At 39.4% G+C, this 20,962-nt stretch overlaps 1 protein-coding gene across 7 annotated transcripts in view; it reads right to left on the reverse strand.

Annotated features, from left to right (window-relative positions):
• RUNX1T1 (RUNX1 partner transcriptional co-repressor 1) overlaps positions 1-20,962 on the reverse strand; it is a 216,015-nt gene that overhangs the window by 38,694 nt on the left and 156,359 nt on the right. For all 7 annotated transcript variants that reach the window (XM_073631944.1, XM_073631947.1, XM_073631946.1 and 4 more), the window contains exons 5-7: positions 11,675-11,856; positions 3,254-3,495; positions 1,590-1,675 (exon numbers count right to left, since the gene is read on the reverse strand). In XM_073631944.1, coding sequence (XP_073488045.1) covers positions 1,590-1,675; positions 3,254-3,495; positions 11,675-11,856 — 510 coding nt within the window. The remainder of the gene's footprint in view (positions 1-1,589; positions 1,676-3,253; positions 3,496-11,674; positions 11,857-20,962) is intronic.

Here is a 20,962-nt window from a genome sequence, read left to right on the forward strand (position 1 = left end):
GAAAGCGCTGAGAAATTGCCTGAACTGAGCAATACTCTTTAGAAAAAGGCCTTGCTGTAAATCTGTTTTCTCGTCTCTGTTGCAATAATTCATATATATATATATATATATATATATATATATATATATATATATACACACACACACACACATACACTGTATATGTACAAACACATTTGTGTCCTAATCCTATGCAGATATAATGCTTACCAACATTCCCCATGTTATTTGATTTGATGAGCTTTAGTCAAAGTAGTCCCTTCAACTGCTTCAAGTCCAGAAGCACTCACAATGGCCCAATAAACCTAGCCTCAAAGGCCTCTAGGTACCTGACATACTTAAGTTGCCGGTGGTAAAATGTAACTAAGAAATCTTTTATCTAATTCTCTTTGAATATAGAGCAGCTGTCATCCAGAAGCACAGTGAATATGAAAACATTCAACAAAACTCACGACAAGGGAAGAGAATGACGTTTTGGTCTGACATGAAGCTTTGAATATGTGAAATATAAAACAAAAACAATCAGACTGTTGGTAAAGTCTATGTAAGAAAAAGCAAACTATTAACAAGTCCTCTAAAAAGCCATCATGTTTCAGGGGTCTATAGGAGACTCCCTTCATCAGGGCTATAAAAACACAGGAATGCATAAAAAATTGCAATTATAACAATCATTGTATTATCCGTATTTATAGTGAGATTTCTCAATTTGTTAACTTTACCTTGTCTGGCCCTTTCTTTGTTTTTTTGTATATATAAAATGCCATCTACAGGTAATTTCCTTTTGGTTCAAGAACTGCCTTTCCAAAATCATTCTGCTTTGGGATGTGGAACCCTAAGGCCTCATAGATGAAGCCTGGGTATTTTGGATCTAGTGCTATTAATCTCACACATTTTTTGAATAAAGTCTGTGCTTGGACAAACGCCTGACCTTCTGCTTTCATGGATCATGACTGTTGTCCCTGTATATGTCTACATAATGATCAGTCGAATTTAAAACAGTTCCAATTCCAATGCAATTAGTTGCCTTGTTTTATGTTTGCTTTAACACAAAGAATTACAGGAATAAACTCTCAGGTTGTCTTACGTTTATATTTGTTATACAGTATTTATTGCGGTTGAAACTATCCCTTGGATTGAGTAGAGGTGCACAAAATGCAAAGCACTATTCAATAATCAATCATATATTCATTCATTTTTGAATGCTGATGCTGCTTTGCAAATACAGCAAAAATAAGTTACAGAATATGTTAAGTTTTAGCTGAAAAAAAAAATTATTCATGGGACCCACTGCAAAGCTTTTTACATATGAAATACATTTTTCTACATATCTAGAAACCTATGCCATGTGCAAAGACTTTAAAGATGGAAAACATCTTTTAAATGTAAGTAAGCATATTCTTTATACAAAACACATTTATAGCTCATGATTTTATATATATCTTCTTACAACTTCTCTTTCTATGTAATGTATTAAAAACTTCAAAATCAGCAAAGTCTTCGTGTTTTATAATTACTTTTCTTGATTACTTGCAAATTAAATTATAAGTTGGCATTCCTTTGTGCTTTTATGAATATGTAGAGGTTCTTACGTGATCAAGGTGCTTCCATTCTTCTGCCCACTCTCTGTCTGTTAGTCTATGGTCTATCATTTCTTCTTGACGTGCTGCTGGCAACCCTAGACAAAGCAGATGTATAGTCTCATATAACACTAATTAACACCCTTTTGAAAAATGGATAACGTCTTTCAACAATAGCTTCAAAGAATGTTCTTTTTCATGATGGTGGTAGTGGTGGGACATAACATATTTTTTTTGGTGAAAAAAAAACAAAGGAAAATTTCTATAGGAAATTGTATTACTATGTTTCTATGGATAAGTAAAAGCAGCAAAGGCCAGAAAATAGTATACAGCTCAAAGGAGACAATAGCAAGACAGAGTGTCAGAATGTACTAAATTCCTAGCTGTGCAGCAATCGATGCACACCATGCGTTTGTACGTTCACATCCCCTTTGTCATTGATAAATTTGATTTGAAGAGTAGGAGATAAGCTGTGCTAGTTAGGCTGTCAAGTCTTCTATGGAGTTCCAAGTGTTTAATTACTACTTTCACAGCAGAAAGCAAATGATTGTTATTTCAAGAGCTTTTCTCCTACACCAAATCAATAGCAAAATGTGATTTATTGACTTTCATTTTTTATATCATATTTTGTACTATAACAATGGCCAAAGCCTTATTTACTTAACATCCAGAGAACTAAATGTGTTAAGGAAAAACTCTAGCCAAAGTAAATAAGACAATCACTTTTCATCAGTCCTTATGGTCACTGACTGTATTTGTAACCTTTCCTTTTCCAGTGTAGCTATTTTTTTTAGTGTTTCCCCCTTGCAACAGAACTGTTTACTTATTGAGAGTGACAGTCCATTTTGAAGACTGCAGTTGTTACTCTGAGGAGCCTCAATCTTGCATTCTGAACCATGCCTGAACTCTGTAAACCTGTGTTGACATAAAAACTTACAGAACAGGATGTCATTGGATATAATGCACCATAAAAAGCCACGGCTTACCATTAGTGTTACTAAACATGTCTGTAAAGCTCCAGTGGAGCCCTCTAAAATGTCTATACCAAAATGATGCTTATAGCAATGCTTTTTTGGATATTGGTGGGATTTATATATACACCTGCTACTAGGGGGTCATTGGCATTTTAGGGAAGAGGTGAAGGACTTTAGTGATGCTCTTGGGACATAATTAGCGAATGTGTGCCATGGGGATCATTGGCACTTTAGGGAAGAGGTGAAGGGCTCTAATGGTGCTCTTCAGACATAAGCCATGGCACATTTTGGTTACTGCTTTCCTGTAACAGTGTTGTCCTCTAAGTTGTGCTTTATGTGAGCACAGGTTTGTAATAAACACATCTTTAAGGCAATTGCAGTTCATGTAACTGTTAGAGGTGCATATCAAAAGACCTGGTAGACAGAATAGTGTCAGTCACTTATGCTCTGTACATTCTTTCCAATTCCAGCATACAGGCACTCTCCATAAACCTGATTTTAAACTTTAGCTGGTATATAGGGGGATGGTGGAAGATTAATATAATGAAGAATGACACAAGCACATATTAAAATAACTTAAACATTATTATATTAATGGACTAAATAAAGGTTATGTACATTTTTCCTTTTGTTCTCCTTTAATATTCTCCACAAAGTTGTATTACCACAGGAGAAATATGGAAAGACCTCTAGAGCTCTTACCCATAGGTCTGTTTCTGTCCCTGAGGTTGGGGTGTCTGTATGAGTCCCTGTAGTGGTGGGCAATTGCCATATCATCCAAACGGTAATGCTGAGGTGGTGGTGGGGTAGGGTGAGGCAGACCATTGGGTTGATAGGATAAGCCATTATTTGGACTGAACCGCTGGCCAGGGCTTATAGTGCACGGCCGCTTGCTTGGATGCTCTGAGTGCAAAGGCTCTCTGTCAAAGCCATTTTCTTTGGTTCTGAAAAAAAGAATGTGTATAACATACTGCAGTTGTCTTTTAAATGTATTTTAACTCCCTTATGTGATGAAAAATACAGCAAAGATCATGTAAATCAAGGGACAATTCTTGACGCCCAATGGTTTCTACAAGGCAGCTTGAGTCATCTCCAAGCCAAATACCCTCCCCATTGCTTGTGAAAAAGAGCTATCATATAACAAAACCAATAAAACTCCTTTAATGTAGAAATGCAAAGAAGCTTGAGTCCAGCTTTGTGGGTGAAGACTTGACCAAATTAGGGAGGGATGTGAGTAAGGAAAGATATTGCAAGCGCCAAGCTAGCCAACTCATTTTAAAACATAACTGTATTTTCACATCAAAATAGAGCTTTCAATAAATCCAGGTTCACCAAACAACTTAAAAAATATTACCAACTAGATATGACTTCCCTTTTCATTTGAAAGCCATCATCACTGGTCCCAACCATGTAAACTGTGCTCTGTTTACATTCAGCTTTCCTATGTCTGCATTGTAACTGTGGAAAAGGAAGTAATCTGCTTGACATTTACTAAATGAAATTAGTCAGTGGGATCGCAGAAGAGGAAACTTTTTATTTAGGAAAGTGATTATTAAAGTCAGATTGAGGTTACTTCAATCACCATATCATGGGCTAATAAAAAATATTTTTTTTGGAATGTTACTGGTTTACGTTTGGGCATTCAAAATAAACACAGGTTCAACTTTTTACTTACATTCACTTTACAATGTAAACAAACTCTACAATGTAAACAGCTTATGCTGTACTTCCATGGGTCAAGTTGTGGGCAGTGTGTGATCTCCAGTGTTGGACACCTGGCAGTGACCAGCCCCCCAGCCCCCCCGTTTTACTTACCTGAGCCCCGTATTTCTGTCGGCGGAGATGCGCTCTCCCTCTCTCCATGGGGTCCCGGCTCTTGATTGATAGCAGCGCAACCATTGGCTCCCGCTGCTGTCAATCAAATCCAATGACGCAAGCGTTGGGGGGGGGGCAGGGCCGAGTCCAGCATTCGTGTCTATGGACGCAAATGCTGGACTCGGGAGCGCGCCCGCAGGGTAACCCACCGGGGAACGCTTCTCCTAGGGGGTTATCTGATGTAGGGAGGAGCCGCGAGAGCTGCCGGGGGACCCCAGAAGACAAGGTTCAGGGCCACTCTATGCAAAACGAGCTGTACAGTGGAGGTAAGTATGCTATGTTTGCTATTTATAAAAAAAAAAAAAAAAACTAACCCTTACAATCACTTTAAATGCCCCATATTCACTCTGCTAAGAGAACAACTACTTTTGCAGAATGAATATACGTGCTTGTTTTCTTTTTACAAATCCATCCAGGTGTGGAGTCGATGCCTATGTTGTCCCCCTTTTTTGCAGTTACAAGAGCAATGCAGACAGAGTGTAAACAGTACAGTGTTTTCATGGTGTGGCCATGAAACCTAAGCTCACAAAGCACAGGGAAGGATAAGGAAGATTACCTGGTATAAATATATATATATATTATAGTATAACATAAAATTTATATTCATACAAAATGAACAGTAGTACAGAACAATCATTGGTCTTGCTGAGAATGGAGTCTAATGGCGCAATAAACATGAGTTCCCTTCTACTGTGACATGTCGCGTATGAATTACTTAGTTGTGTTTTCTACTCACATGTCAAGTTTTTTCCCCCTTTTTTACTCTTTCAGTGACTGATAGCTCCCAGTGTTATTATTGAAACAGATTGATCTTTTTAATGAGCCAGTTTAATAGACACCAAAATCTCACCGTGGTTGCTCATCCGTGTCAGACCATATGCACCAAGAAAACATTCCGTAAAACATAAAGCTTCCCTGTCACACTTGCAAGCGCCTTTTAAGCCTAAATCTAGACTTCAGCATAACATCACAGGCAGTAGAATAGATACAAAATAACATATTAGTGCTGACACTGAGCAGATTAAGAAAATAATATTTCATCTTCAATGGCATAAGTTTTTTCGCACGTGCTGTTAAACCCACTCTTTGAACAGATTTGAATGCAAGAAAGACTAATAAAGAATACACAAGCTAGGTCTGTAATAGAAAAAGCATCTTAAAAGAGGTCTAATTAAAAAATAATGTATAATGGAAATAAAAATGAAGAACTTTCTAATGATCTTTTCCTTCCTAGGATTGTGAAAATCGGGCATCTACTACAAATACATATGTTTCAAATTTCTGACTGCTCCGTTATGAATAATTAGACCCTTGAATGACTGTTTTCCCTGGCAACATAAACATTCACTGGGCAGTGGATGTCAGAAAAAGGTTGCTCGTAGCCAATTTAATAAAAGCAAAAAATGCTAAAAATTTTGTATGTGGCTTATAATGATCACAATGTTTCTGGTGTGCTATAAGGGCTAATCTTACTCAGTCATCTACATTCATACCACAAGGTACGATGCATATACCACTTCCAAGAACAGATGTAGGTAGCAAACTGAGGATAGCAGGTCCCTGAACTTTATATATTGTAATATAAATTATTAAATGTGGACTGGGCACCTTCATTACAAAAACTGGCAAAAAATTCTATAGTTCCATATAGTGCCATAGTGCCACTACCGGTCCATTAAATTACTTAGGAAGAATTGGTTTCCTCACTGTAAGGATAAAATGTCCACTCACTCACTTAGGGTTTTAGGTTGCCTTCATTTGAATAAAAATATCAGAAAAAGATTGGGTGGACCTCAATGGACCCTTGGGCAATTTTAGAAAACTCTAAAGCTCTGCCCGAGAGGCATGATGCAAAGTCATGTCTCCTATGATGGACAGAGACCAGCCTTGCCACTTTTGATGACCGTTTTGCCTACCTATATACTGTGGCCAGAAGCATAGTACTGTGAATCAGGTAGGCGGGTGACAAAGGCAGATGCTGCATTTGCTTCTTCCAATGAAGGTCTTTAGTAGATTTGTAAATGTCATGTTTAACTCCTATGCTAGTTTTGTGTGTCATTTTCTTGTAACTATGGTTTTGCTTTTAGATAAGACAGTGGAAGATGGGGCCATACACATCAAATGATGGTCTGAAGTATAAGTATGAGCCCACCACCAAGATCACACAAAAATATCTATAAACTCACTCAGATCCCCTGATCATTCAAGTTTATAACTATGACGTATGACAGTACGTTGTCGACTTTCTTGGGGGTACAAAATAGTAACTGACTTTGGAAATCCAATTAAGCAGATTGATTCATAAAAAGGGACCCACAACAGCTGACCAGCCAAGAGAAGTGCCATAGATATAGCCAAAAGCATAACTGACCAGATGGGGCAACAATAATTTCATGCCTATTGACATATTTTGGTGTGACAAGTTTAACTGTCAGTCAGCAATTCAGATCATCATTGTGACATCAAATCCTTCCACAAACTAAAATTCTTAGGAGAGTTAGTAGTACAAAAGGTGCCGATTTGTAAAGAGGCAGTGTTTAAATTGCATATGAGGCATCTTCAAAAATAGCCACAAATAAAAACGACTTTCATACTGAATTATATTCATAAAATGGTAAACCTGACCGCAAAGGGCAACAAAAATGTTTCTTTTTCTTTCAGACACTTTCATCATGATATTCTATAAAGAACTGTGGTTTAAATTAAATTGAACATATTTTAAATAAATGTTATCAAATATAGATCTAAAAACCCATAAAAGAAGTAATTACTGGACCAGAGAACATTATGTACTATTATTTTTTTTTTCCTGTGGACAATTCTTTACCACGCTAAAGAAATTTGCATGGGATGAGTTGTAGAAAAATAGCTTCTGGCTAAAATGTTTGACATCTCTAATTTCACGCTTGAAAAGATTGAGTTTGCGCTGACAACCCCAAGAAGAATGCAACAAATTGACTCGGAGAAGAATGCCAGTTCCTTAAAACTGCAATTTTTGCGTTTTTTTTGTTTTTGTTACTAATAAAGGTATTTGCGAAAAAAGGTCTGTTTGGTGCCCTTGACATAAACAGATTTATTTTATATACGACAGAGGAGCGAGATTTAGTAAGCCATAGCCACTGGTTATCAGCAAGTGTTTTGCACTTTGCATACTTTAAAGCAAAAAAAAAAAAAAAAAAATCTTAAAAAAGGTGCATGTGAAAAAATCTAATTTTAATGTTAACTTCTTCATATAAGACAGAGGAGTGCAGCAAGTCCTCACTTTGCTCTCTTCAGAATCTTCCCATCTGGCAAATGTCAAATGCCTGGTTGTGCGATTCTCCAGTGTGCTCTGTGATTTTTTTTCCCACTGGCCCCTGCGTCCATATTGTGCTGTGAATTGACATAGGGGCTGTTGAACGGAACCAGAGCGCGCAACAGGATACAAAGGCTTCTGACACACCTTGAATTGTCAGATGCTGAAAATCTGCCAGAGGCTGTAGCTTTTTGAAGGTGCTTATTCTGTCGCATCATTTGCTATTCAATAATTCCAGCAAAAGACATTTCATGCAACCCAATAAAGGTACCCACAGAATTAGATAATGGTCTTCCAAATTAACTATTTTTGGTGGGATCAGGCAATGGTTTAGTGTTTATTGTGCAACTGCGGAAATTGTTGGCATCAGCTCTTCAGGGAGAAGAGCGATCTCACAGGCTACAAAACCTTGATCAATTGCAATGTTTTGTCCCAGATAAGCCAAAGCTAGAGGTGTATGCACATCACCTAACTTTCATCTCTGAATAGAACTGGACATAAATGGTCTTCTGCTGTTCATGTTAGGCAATAATAGGCTGGCAAAGATGTCTAGGGCTGGTCATATGCCTGCATAGCCAGGCGTCTTCTAAAGAGGAATGATAGCTTTACTCTGAAGTCATACTGAGGTGTCATTTGTACTACAGCCGAGGACTGGCGCTGCACTTTTTAATCCAAATCTGGATAAGGTCATATCTTGGACCACACACGGTGAAAGGTCAAATACCTACTCTACTTTCAATAAATTGTATTTTAGGGTGCTCGCACAGGCATACTTTGGGGTTCATATTAATCTCCTCAATGATATAATCATTAACAGAAGGCACAATTTGTGCCTTGGGCACCCCTGCATTGTATGGAAAAAATACATTATCTAAACATTGCAATCATAATTATTATTGTGACAACTTAATAAACAAATGATTGCCATATGCTGCTAAAGTGCCCCAGGTTTTTTGCACTTATACATGGTAGGTGAACCCAAACTGGTGGCCCTCTAGGTTCCTGGTGGGCACCTGCACTAAAGCTAGATTAAGTAATATATTACTGCCAGTGACAGATTTCAATATACTATTGGATATCTAAACAGAATGGTGTATCACTTGTGATGGATTTGGTTTTTAAATATCCACAGAAAGCCATTCCAATTCACATCCTGTTATACATATACAGTGTACTTTTGACAGACCATTCAGCTGCATTCCATGATAATAAAACATATCAAGTCTACAAACATATGTTAGTAGGCACCAGACTAAAACCACATATATGTTATACTGGAACTATGAAAGAAACATGAAAGCGACTAGACCTTGTAATTTAAACGTCTTTCTTCTTTCTAACCATGTTTTATTATTTTATTCTTAGAACATATTTCTTGGAATGTCTTCTGGAAGCATTTGTGGGGCCAGGGTGAGTGGAGCAGCCAGATAAGGCTTATTTTATGAGCATATTAGAAATAAAAATTGTATTTAGTCTGCAGTAAGATATTGCAACGAGAAAGATGATTTGTTGAGCTGAACTTATCTTGTGCTGCTAGACCTGTACAACTTTAATGAGTTGTAATAAGCAAGCGGTACGTTTTCTAAGCTTTTAAAATATTTTTCAGTCTTACACAGCAAAGTTTCAAATTTTTAGGACTTTTTGTGCAATCCACTGCAACCTTTTCTTTATCTTATGACATCACCATGCTAGTTAAAAAATACTGGAGACAGAAGGGTTGCCAACCATCCAGAGACAGAGAGGTAAAAAATAAGGACAATTTAAGATACACAAAGGCAATGTATTTACTGTGTCCTTTCAAACCATGGGGTGTTATATACAATGTTCTGGATCTATTTTTAATTGGGGCATGAAAAAAATTATCAAATAATAAAAGGGGGCATGTGTTGGTTGCATAAATTTTCATCCACGTGAGTCAATCCAACATCTGAGTCTTAAAACATTTTCCATGTAGAGTTTCTCTGTTGTTTTACAGCAGTATGGGAAAAAGCAGCCTGCCACAGATTCTCAAAAGGATTTAGGTCTGGGCTTTTATTGAGTCATTCTAACACACTTAGGTTTTGGTTTTGAACAGTGTAACTTTGGCTCATGGTCATTGTCCAGCTGGAAGTAAACCTCCACCCAGTCTCAGCTTTCTTGTAATGTGAAACAAGTGTTCCCTCAAAACTGCTGTGCATTTGACTCCATCCATCTTGACCTAAGTCTTGACCATGTTCCCAATCCCTGCTGATGAGAAGCATCCCATAAGGTTTTTTTCAGGGTGATGAGCAGGGGTGGTTTTTTGCAATACTGTGAGGGAGATTTACCAAAACAGGAGCAAACAAAATCTGGTGAAGCTGTGCATAGTAACTAATCAGCTTCTAACTTTAGCTGGTTCGAGTAAGCTTACAATAACACCTAGAAGCGGTTTACTATGCAGAGTTGCACCAGTTTCTGCGGTCACCAGTTTTACAATGTTTTGTGAAAAGTCCAAAAAGATCCAGTTTAATCTTATAAGATCAGAGAATCCCTTTTTAAAATGATTCTAGTGTTATCCAACTGAGTTTAAGAGCAAGGAAGTATTACTTGGCATTTTAAAGTTCTTGCTCCATCTTGAAGAGCTCCCCAATTTCTGGGTTTTGCTCTTACCTACCACTTGTTTAAACAATAATATAGTATACATAAAAGTCTAACATTGAGAGTGAACAAAAGGAAAGCAAAAGGAGGAGATAGAAGCGCCAAGCCAATCCTTTAAACAGCTTAGGAATCTATTCAGTATATAAGTATAAAACAACACTAAAAACTTGCGTGAAAAATGTTGGAGCACTTGCAGAGTGCTAGAGCGGGTGGGAGCTTCCACGTGCAGTGTCACAGGAGGACAGGAGGACTGCCGGAAAAGGCTGTCAAACTGGGAAGTCGCCCACATGCTGTCTGGCCAATCAGAAGGCTTGGCTGATGAAGAAGGCGAGGCCGTGCCTTCGAAGTGTGTTCTGATTGGCCAGACAGCGTGTGGGTGGCTCCCCAGTTTGACAGCCCTGGACCACTCCCACCCAGAGACACACAGCCAACGTCTCTATGAGGGTTATCAAGGCTCCAGCTGCGGCTAACACATGGCGCTCGTGGATCCCTCAATAGAGACTTTCTGGCAGTCCTCCTGTGACACTGCACATGGAAGCTCCCACCCGCTCTAGCACTCTGCAAGTGCTCCAACATTATTCACGCAAGTTTTTAATGTTGTTTTATACCTATATACTGAAAAAATTCCTAAGCTGTTTAAAGGACACTTCTCTTTCCTCCTTTTGCTTTCCTTTTGTTCACTCTCAATGTTGGACTTTTATGTATTCTATATTATTGTTTAAACAAGTGGTAGCAGCCTCGCTCCCTTTACAGCCTCCATTTAGAGACTTTTTTAGAGACTAATTTTTAGGGGTTTATCCCCCAGAACTTTCAATCCACTCACATGGTTGCACCTTCATGTATCAGCATGCAGATGCATGCCCTTTCATTTAAATTTTAAACTTTAATCTTTTTCAGATTAAATGGTAAACATTATAGCAATATTGGGTATGTGTTTCCTCCTAATGTCTGTACAACATTGAGAGTGATACTTTATCATAATGGCCATGCAGGATAGATTGAACTAAGGTCAACAGGTCTCAGCAATGGAGCCAAAGATCTATAAGATGTCCGCTGGTGATTCATATCGTTAACATGTATCAAATACTAAAATATCACTTTTGACAGGTTTCACTTGCATTAAAAAAATGTCTTATGACTATTCTTTGCACATTGCTCTTTATACTACCCTCCCAGTTTTGAGAACTAAACTGATAAGTCTCATGCAGAAACAGCAATATTGCTAAAGCAATAAGTAATTTCCTCTTTAGAATATCTCCAAAGTATAATGTAAACCTGTAAAAATACTCATGGTAACTTCTTTGCAAAGTTTTAAAATTTAGATCCTGGGTCTTTACCTATCAGGAGTTCTCCTCTTCCCGTTTTCATTCACATCAAGAAGCAGTTCTGATGAGTCAACAGGCGAGTTGGTGCTGGCATCCAGGAGCAGCTGCTCATGCTGAGCCAGGTATTGGGCTGGGTTTTGCTTGGCAAGTCTTGCGCAGTGCAGAAGTTCCCGCTGCAGCAGAGGCAGATTGGCCTATGAAATATACAGAAAACACAGAGGTAACAGCTTGTTACAAATTCTGAACTCTGGAAAGCATGTCATTTTATTCTCAAATCCCTGTAACATTTTGACAGAATCTATAATCATTCTTCCTTCTGTTCTTTACTCCATGCAAAGCTGCTATCACCAGGGTAAAATAGCAGAGGAACCGTCTGCACTATTAATGTTAAGGTTATTTAATGTGGTAGTAATAGTTTGTCTACTGCAGGTTGTTTAGTAGCCGGTACTAGTATCTTTACCAGTGCATTACATTTACAACATTCTGTAACTTTGTTTAACGATTACATTACACAGTGATAGTAGTTATGCACAGTTCCCCAAAAAACATATATAAGTCAAATTCCCCTAAAGTGTATTTAAACCCAAAAATAAATATTTTTTACAATGCAGCTCACCAGTCTTTAGACATGGTGACTGTTTTCGTTTTCTTTCAGGCTTCTTCAGTTCTTTTCACCTGATGATCCAGACAGTAAAGCTGGGTACACACAATCCGCATGTCAGACGATGCAACAGGAATCATCCAACATTCTGACAGTGTGTACAGCTGAGTGTCCAACATCAGCCGGTCTCATGCCCAGCTTCTGTTGAATGGGCATGCTGGAAAACCAGCATCTGACCAGCAGCCAATGGCTGCGAGCGCTGATAAGTGTGTTCTGGAGTTTGGGGGGAGGGGGGGTATCCCCCTGTCAGAATGCAATAGCACAGCGGGGGGAGATCAACGCACTAACATTCCTTAGTTAATACGGCGACCTCTCAGGCTATAGCTGGCAGTGCTGATTGTGAGGAAATTTTCCAACACACTCAAAGTAAGCTTTTAAAATACTTAATAGTTCTGTGCTTTAACCTGAAACTTTTTAAACTGTGTTTTTAACAGAGGTTTAAAAGTGGGTGGGCCATTTGCATGGCCAACAGGACATATTTCCTGACAATACACCCAGGTATGTCTATCTGTATATGTCCACCTAGTCTGTGGATGTGTGTTGGTTGTGCACTGGACCCCAGGGTAGACAGAAGGTTCAAGTCAGAATAATGTAGTCATTTCTAAGGGCAGCCCCTCTGTCAACCGGGGGTATTCCAAAGGGTCCCTAGAGAGGTCTATAGAACATTAGAAAGATGAGAGCACTACCAAGCTTGAGTTAGCCCAGTAAGAATTTTATTTAATGACATTAAATTCAAAAGCAAATGTCTGACTCAAGATGAGAATGAAGTTTTGAGCTTCGAAAAAATGATCTATTTTTGATTTTGTGCTCTGAAATAAAATTCTTACTAGACTTGTTCAAACTGTGTGGTTCTCTCATCCTTCTAATGTTCTATATCCAGTCTGTAGATGTCAGTGACTGAGTTTTGGTGTACTATAAGCAATACTCCCTTTAAAAAACAAGGATATTAGGAGTTTTGTGGAATCCCCCCACCCCAACCAAATACAGTTAGCTGCATGGAGTTGAATCAGTGTTGCCAACCTAACAGATTGAAATTTACTGACATGACATCCCAAATTTACTGGCACAGCCAAGTTTTTACTGACATTTGCAAAAGTTACAAAATTACAGTTTTAAGTACAAATTTCACTATTTAGGCTACAAGCAAGTACAATATGTAATTATCAATGTGATTTAAGGTAGATAATACGGCAAAAAACATATTTCTTATTTTATTTTCAATATAGTAAGTAAGTAGCTCAGGGACAGGACTCAGGAGGGCAAGAAATTAGAATGGGCAGCACACACATGAAATTGACTCTCACAGTGATACTGACAGCAGTGTGCAGCAGTACATATTACCGACACGACACGTCCCCTCCTGAGTCACAGTGACAGTCTCTCTCCAAGCCAGGTGGTCCCTCCAGTCCAAACAGCACTGATGGTCCCGCTTCTGGCCTGCCTTGCTCCCACCCCACAGACAAGGCTCTGGCCGCTCTGCTTGGCTCCCCTGCACCGTGACATCACAGGACATGCTCAGGCACCGCCTCCACCAGAGCCGCCCGAACACATTGTAGCAGGCACTAGTATGGTCTCGGCTGGCTCTGGGCTGAGCGTCACAGCCATGTTTTTTACTAGAAACCTTTTCTTTTTACTGGCATTTACTGGCAGGAGAAAAATGCCTGTTTTTTACTGGCTGCCAGTAAAAATACTGACGGTTGGCAACACTGAGTTGAATGTTCCCTTACACATAAAAAAGGAGAATATAGACAGAACTGTACAGCTGTTACTTGGTTAATGATGTACGGGTTACATTGTATACTAAGCTCGTTCAGACATAGGTTTAATGTGTTATTGTGTGTAGGTGACAGATTTCTTTTAAAAGTTATTTTATGTTTCCATGATAAAGCCCTAGCACTACTTTCCCATGAACAGTGAAGCTGACAAGTGGAGATGTTATCCTTTGCAAATCCGATAATATTTCACAGACATCAGAAAGACAGAAGTATTATTCTAAGAAAATACATTTATTTCTGCAGTCTCACAAAGACAAATTCCTGAATGGTAATTAGGAAAAATGACTAACATGCTGCCCATGTTGTGTACAGATGATATTTGGCAAAGGATAGCTGGATGTGAGCCAACTGCTATTCACTGACTGCACAGCAGCACATTCTATTTGAACCCTAAATTTAATATTTACAAAATTCATATGAAAAAAATCCTGCTGTAAAAAATATGACACTTGTTAAAGTAGAAGTAAAGGCAAAACCTCTAAACCTACTCCCACTCATATTGTAAACCTAATCTATCTAGCCCTGTTAAGTAAAGATCGCTATACTTACCTATTCTGGATCCACTCCAGTCCGATCCCAGGGTGAGCTGTCAGTGGTGGCTTCAGTATGTAGAAGGGGCAGCCAACAATGGAAGCTCCATAGTAAGTCTATGGGTGACGTCACTTCCCAGGCATTTCCCAGCGTTATTCTGCACACAGAGGGCGCCGCTGAACAGTAGAACGGAGCGGCTTCAGAATAGGTAAGTATAGCAATCTTTTCTTTACAGGGGTAGATAGATTGGGCTTAGAATTGGGGTGGGAGTAGATTTAGAGTGTGTTAGGTTTTGCCTTTACTTCCACATTAATACGGGTACATTTTGTATGCAGGATGCAGGATGGCAGAACATTCATGCATTAGAGGAAATGCATGGAGTATAAAATTTAATTCTAGCTAGAGTAAGGCTGGGTTCACACTGCCACACGGAGCAGCTCACAGCAGGGGGTGCATCCCCGTTCACCATTTCAGGACCGATTTCAGAATTTTTGGCTGCATTCAGGCCTGAAATAGACCAAAAGACGCACACGACTCCTGTGCAATTCGCACCGGAGCCACTCCAGAGATGTGTGAACCGGCTCCATAGAGAACCGGTCACAATCTCCTGACATGTGAATTGGATGCAGTGAAACCAGAATCCAATTCGCAATGGTGTGAACCCAGCCTTAGGCCAATGATTTGGACTACTGAAGACCCAATTACCATTTATAGCCATCTTCACATCTGCAGGTTGCAGAAAACGATATAAAACACATACAGTAATGTATAGGATTACGAAAAAGATGACAAAAGCCATTTGTTAAAAAAAAAATTAAAAAATTCTAATTTAGATCCCGTGGGGAAGAATTAGAACTTCTGTCATGTTTTTCAATGCTGTCTGTGTTCCCTATGGGAGATACACTTTATTGGCTTGTTCTGGTGAAGTGTTCCAATAGGGCCACTGGTTGTGAAGAAAACTGACTAGAGGGGATCTATATTCCTGTATTTCTGTCCCACTGGGAAAATCTAACTTCATATTCATGCTGAAACATCATGAGAGAAAGAGGAAAAACTATTTTTAGTTGTCCCTGGGAAATGAATAAAATGAATAAAAGTTATGCATTCCAATGGGGACATTTGTTCCAATGACAATTGTCAGAGTTCACGCATTTTTGGGAGATCTGGAGACAGCAACAAAACCCTGAAGTCTAACCCTTCCCCAGTGTATCTAAAATCGAAAAAATATGCTTTGACTGGCGTTAACACTTTAAATGACACTAAAGAGGGCATCCCTAGAAGAAGAAAAACCTTAAAGTGATTCAAAAAAAACGGCAGTTTTTTTTTTTTTTAAATAACATGTTATACTTACCTGCTCTGTGCAATGGTTTTGCATAGAGTAGCTAAAAATCCTCCTCTTTTTGGGTCCCCGGCTGGCTCCTCCCCCCTGCCAAGTGCCCCCAAAAACAAGGCTCTTGCTATGGGGGCACTCAAGCAGACTCGCTTCTGAGCCGCGCTTCTGTGAATGGACATTATCCGTTCAAAATACAAAGCATGCCAATGCTCCCTCCTCATTGGCTCACTGGCTGTGATTGACAGCAGCAGGAGCCCATGGCTCCCGCTGCTGTGTGAGCCAATGAGAGAAAGACCCAGGAGAGCCGCTGCTCTCATACACATCGCTGAATCAAGATGGGGTTCAGGTAAGTATAAGAGAGGGTAGGAGGGCTGCACCCAGAAAGTTTGTTACCTTAATGCATATATTCATTAAGGTAAAAAACCTTCTGCCTTTAGAACTATTTTAATTTTTGCAACTTGTCCAGTAGCCACTGTGGGTTATTATTATTATTTCAGGTACTTATATAGTGCCATCAATTCACACAGCGCTTTACACATACATTATACATTTACATCAGTCCCTGTCCTCAAGGAATACAGCAAGGATAAAACCACTGACGCGTTTCACACCATTAAGGCAGGTGCTTATTCATAGCTTAAAGGTGTGAAATGCGTCAGTGGTTTTATCCTTGCTGTATGGATTTATAACAATAAAGAAATTGTTTTTCATTGGAGTGCGGCCATACAGACCTTTTTGTTTTGTTCTCGCATATGGTTGCATATTGAGACGCACCCACACCTGAAGAGGGGAGAGATCATTGGAAACAGACACCTGGAGCAGGTTCTCTTTGTTCCTGTCCTCAAGGAGCTTACAATCTAAGGTCCCTAACTCACATTCATACATAGACATACTAGGGCCAATTTAGACAGGATACAATTAACCTACCAGCATATCTTTGGAGTGTGGGAGGAAACCTGAGTACCTAGAGGAAACCCACACAGGCACAGGGAGAACATGCAAACTCCACAGTGTTGTGGTTGGGATTCAAACCAGAAACCCTTTTGCTGCTAGGTAAAAGTGCTAACCACTACACCACTATGCTGCAGGTTAGACCTAAATAAGTTTCATGCCCCGTACACACGATCAGACTTTCCGACAACAAAACTGTGGATTTTTGCTCGAAGGATGTTGGCTCCAACTTGTCTTGCATACACACGGTCACACAAATGTTAGCCAACAATTACGAACGTAGTGACGTACAAGATGTACGTGATATCTCCTTTACAAACGCTAGTTTTACAAGACCGAGCGCTTCCGGCTCGTACCTGATTCCGAGCATGCGAGGACTTTTGTGCGATTGACTTGTGTACACACGATGGAAAAGTCCGACAACAAAAATTTGTTGTTGTTGACAGTTACTGGGTCAATACTTGTTCTTGTTCTTCCCTTTTGTAGGGAGCCAGAACATCACAGGTATTGGTCTCATGACCATTCCAATAAAGCGACACAGTCACCACATATGGCACTTTGCTGATCCCTGGTTGTTGTAGGTATTCTACACTTGGGGTTGTGTGAATACCTTCTCCTCCAACTGCACATTGCTGTTTCTCCGGGTGGCCCATATGTCCTGTAGTGAAATACGAGTGGGAGAAAATACAGGGTGTGGCGGGAGGAGGTGTTATCCGAGGAGCAGCAAAGCACCGGAGATTAAAGACAAGGACCGCCAGTAAGGGTCACTTTAACAGTGACCCAATTAGCACAAAAAATATTTTACGATTGTTTCAAAATGCAGCCGAGTCCTCTAGTTTTGGAGTTAATGAAAAGCAGAAATGCTGCTATTGACAAATGTAAAAGTAAGTATGACACGGTTAAAGCATTCCATGCCTTCTTTTTTTTTTTTAATTCAGCAATTCTATAAACATCTTCTTTCAATTTAAAAAAAAATGGTAATACAAAGCAATTTTGTTTGTTCTAGTTCTGGTGCCAGATTAGGTAATTAGGATGGTGTCTAATATCCTTCCAGTAAATGTTTCTCCATAAACGTAGAATGGAATCGCGGGTCTGCGGGTTGCATTAGCTTAATGAAAACAAGATTTTAATGCATATTGTTACAGCTGCGTTTGAATGCACTTATTAAGGCCCCGTGTTCCCACAACCATATGGTTTTTGTCATTAATGTCTCCTTTGAGGAAAAGCACTAAAATTAGAAAAAAAAAGTTGCATCTTTGATTCCAGTGATCCAAAGTAAATGATATGGCGACCATATGGCGCACAGCTCTGATGGAAGAATGTGGAAGTGTCCTTGTAAGCTTTTTTTTTTTCTTTTCTTTTTTTTTCAAATTTTTGTGGCAGCCAATTTGACCCTGAAGAGAAGCATATTTTTTTTATTTTTTTTTTTTACAAAGCAGAGAAACCATTCGTATTCACAGAGGAAATGATGTTAATATGATGAAATTCATACAGAAAGCGTCCTTTTATGAAGCAAGCATGATGAGTGTTTTTGTAAACATTCCTGTTTAATATTTTAAGCATGCAGTGAAGTGGAAAACAAAAGCGTTCTCAGAAAAATGGAGATGAAAAAAAAAAAAAAAAGTGTCACCCATAGCAACCAATCAGATTCTCATGTTCATATTTTTCCTGCTGTATAAGGGTGGCCATACATGGTCCAGTAACGCCAACTGATGCATCAGATTCAAATGCTGACTGTTCAAATTGGGACATAGCAAACATGTGCTAGTATCACTCACTATCATATGCATTTTTCAGCATGTTGAAAAATATTTAGGTGAATGATTGCTCAGTGTCCTTTTCTCTAAGGAAAAGTGCATGTTCCTTTTCAGATTACAGTAATTCAAGGGAGGACAGACGCTAGAAACATTCCTGGTGAGAGTCCTGCCTTCAGCATTCCATAAACAATACCTTCTGAAGAGCTGGACTAATTCCTTAGGCCCTTTCACACAGGCGCCTCCGCTAAGTGGAATCCGCTAGCTCAGTGAGGGATCTCTCCGCTGATCTCTCCGCTGATCCCCGCTGAGCAGGGGGATGACAGGTCCTGAGCGGACATGGACACAGTCCTGCTCTCCTCTATGGGGCAATTGGTAGGAAACAGAGCACCTGTCCATTTCCGATCTGCCTGATGGATAGGGAATAGGACCGCCATCCATCTGTTTTTGGCGGACAGCATCAGATCAGATGGCGGCTGGTGTCAGCGGACATTCGCCGCTCCATAGAAAAGCGCTTGGAGGGTCCGATCAGGTCCACCTGGAAAACTGACAGGCGGACCTGATCGGACTGCCCGTGTGAAAGGGGCCTTGTTGCTGGCTGTAGATACCACTTCTAATATAATAAAGATTTAAAGCAGTATTAAACCCAAAACCAAAATGCAATACATTGCTGCTTACCAATCATTGAATGTGGTGGCTGCAATAGTTTTCTTATTTTCAGCTTTTTTCCCCCCTCTGGTCATTTGGCCAGTAACACACTTCCTGTATTAGGGTGCCTCCACTCTGGATTAAAGTGTTACTAAACCCACAACAGTAAAATCAGTCTGTATATGCAGTAAAGCATGCTTGTTATACTCACTGTTGAACCTAAGGGGTTAATCCTCTGCATTGTGTAAAAAGGCTGTTTGATCCTCTCTTCTCTAAACCTCTCCTTCTTCCACTGTCCCCAAACCATCTCCAGATAGTACAGAGGGTAAGGGGACAAGCTGCACATGCTCCGTTTGGTGTGTATTGCTAGAGAGTTTTTTTTTTCTTGGGGGAGTGCAAGTGATCAGCACAGGGCCAATCAGCACTGTCCAGACAGAGGGTCAGGGGTCCTGGAGCCTCACAGGACAGTCAGAGCAGAATGGAATCCCCTCCTACAAGCTTTAATCAGACACTGATAGAAGTCACAAGACTTCTCTAACTGCTGATGAGAAAAGGTGTTTAGAAGTTTATATTTACTAAAAGAATTGCATTTCCACGTCCTGTGTGATACCGGATATAGGTAATGCAGGGTCCTGGGTTTACTAACACTTAAGCACACAAGGCATAGCAGACAACAGCATTGTCAGTCTAGGAGAGGGGACAATCAATGTAGATTTAGATACACTAACAAATTAAAGCCAAACTCCAGCTAACACTTTACAAGCAGTTACAGCAAACAGGTTTGTTCCTTTTGGGAATAAAGGCTGATCATTTTAAGCACCCCTAACAGTAGTAAATGATTTGTCTCACCCCAGTAACTGCTACATCTGCAGAAAAGCTTGTGCTTTTGAAAAACAACAGACTTATGCCCTGTACACACGGTCGGACATTGATCGGACATTCTGACAACAAAATCCATGGATTTTTTCCGACGGATGTTGGCTCAAACTTGTCTTGCATACACACGGTCACACAAAGTTGTCGGAAAATCCGATCGTTCTGAACGCAGTGACGTAAAACACGTATGTCGAGACTATAAACGGGGCAGTAGACAATAGCTTTCGTCTCTTAATTTATTCTGAGCATGCGTTGCATTTTGTGCGTCGGATTTGTGTACACACGATCGGAAATTCCAACAATGGATTTTGTTGTCGGAAAATTTTATAGCAAGCTCTCAAACTTTGTTATATGAAAAAAATGCGCCGCGCCTAGGGGTGTAACTGAATAACTGTAAATCTAAGTACAAATCATAGATAATAAAGAGTGCAAATCAAATAGAGCCTAAAGCTCTGATCACTTACTAAGATCACCTGCTGTGTGAATCCTAAAGCTCTGATCACTTACTAAGATCACCTGCTGTGTGAATCCTATGAACAAACACACTAACAAATAACTAGTGCAATAAAACACAAAGTGCAATGTGCATAGAAAAACGTAATAAGATAAATATACAATCCACAGTGATTAAAATATAATCATTCCTAATAAGGTGTATATGCTAAAAAATGTTACACATATGTAGATCCACTGTGATTAAAATGAAAAAGAAAAAAAAAAAAAAAAAAAAAAAAAAAAAAAAAAAAATTAAATAAAACAATATATATATAT

Source organism: Aquarana catesbeiana, linkage group LG05 (genome assembly GCF_042186555.1).
Source record: "Aquarana catesbeiana isolate 2022-GZ linkage group LG05, ASM4218655v1, whole genome shotgun sequence".
In the NCBI taxonomy this organism is placed as follows: Eukaryota; Metazoa; Chordata; class Amphibia; order Anura; family Ranidae; genus Aquarana; species Aquarana catesbeiana.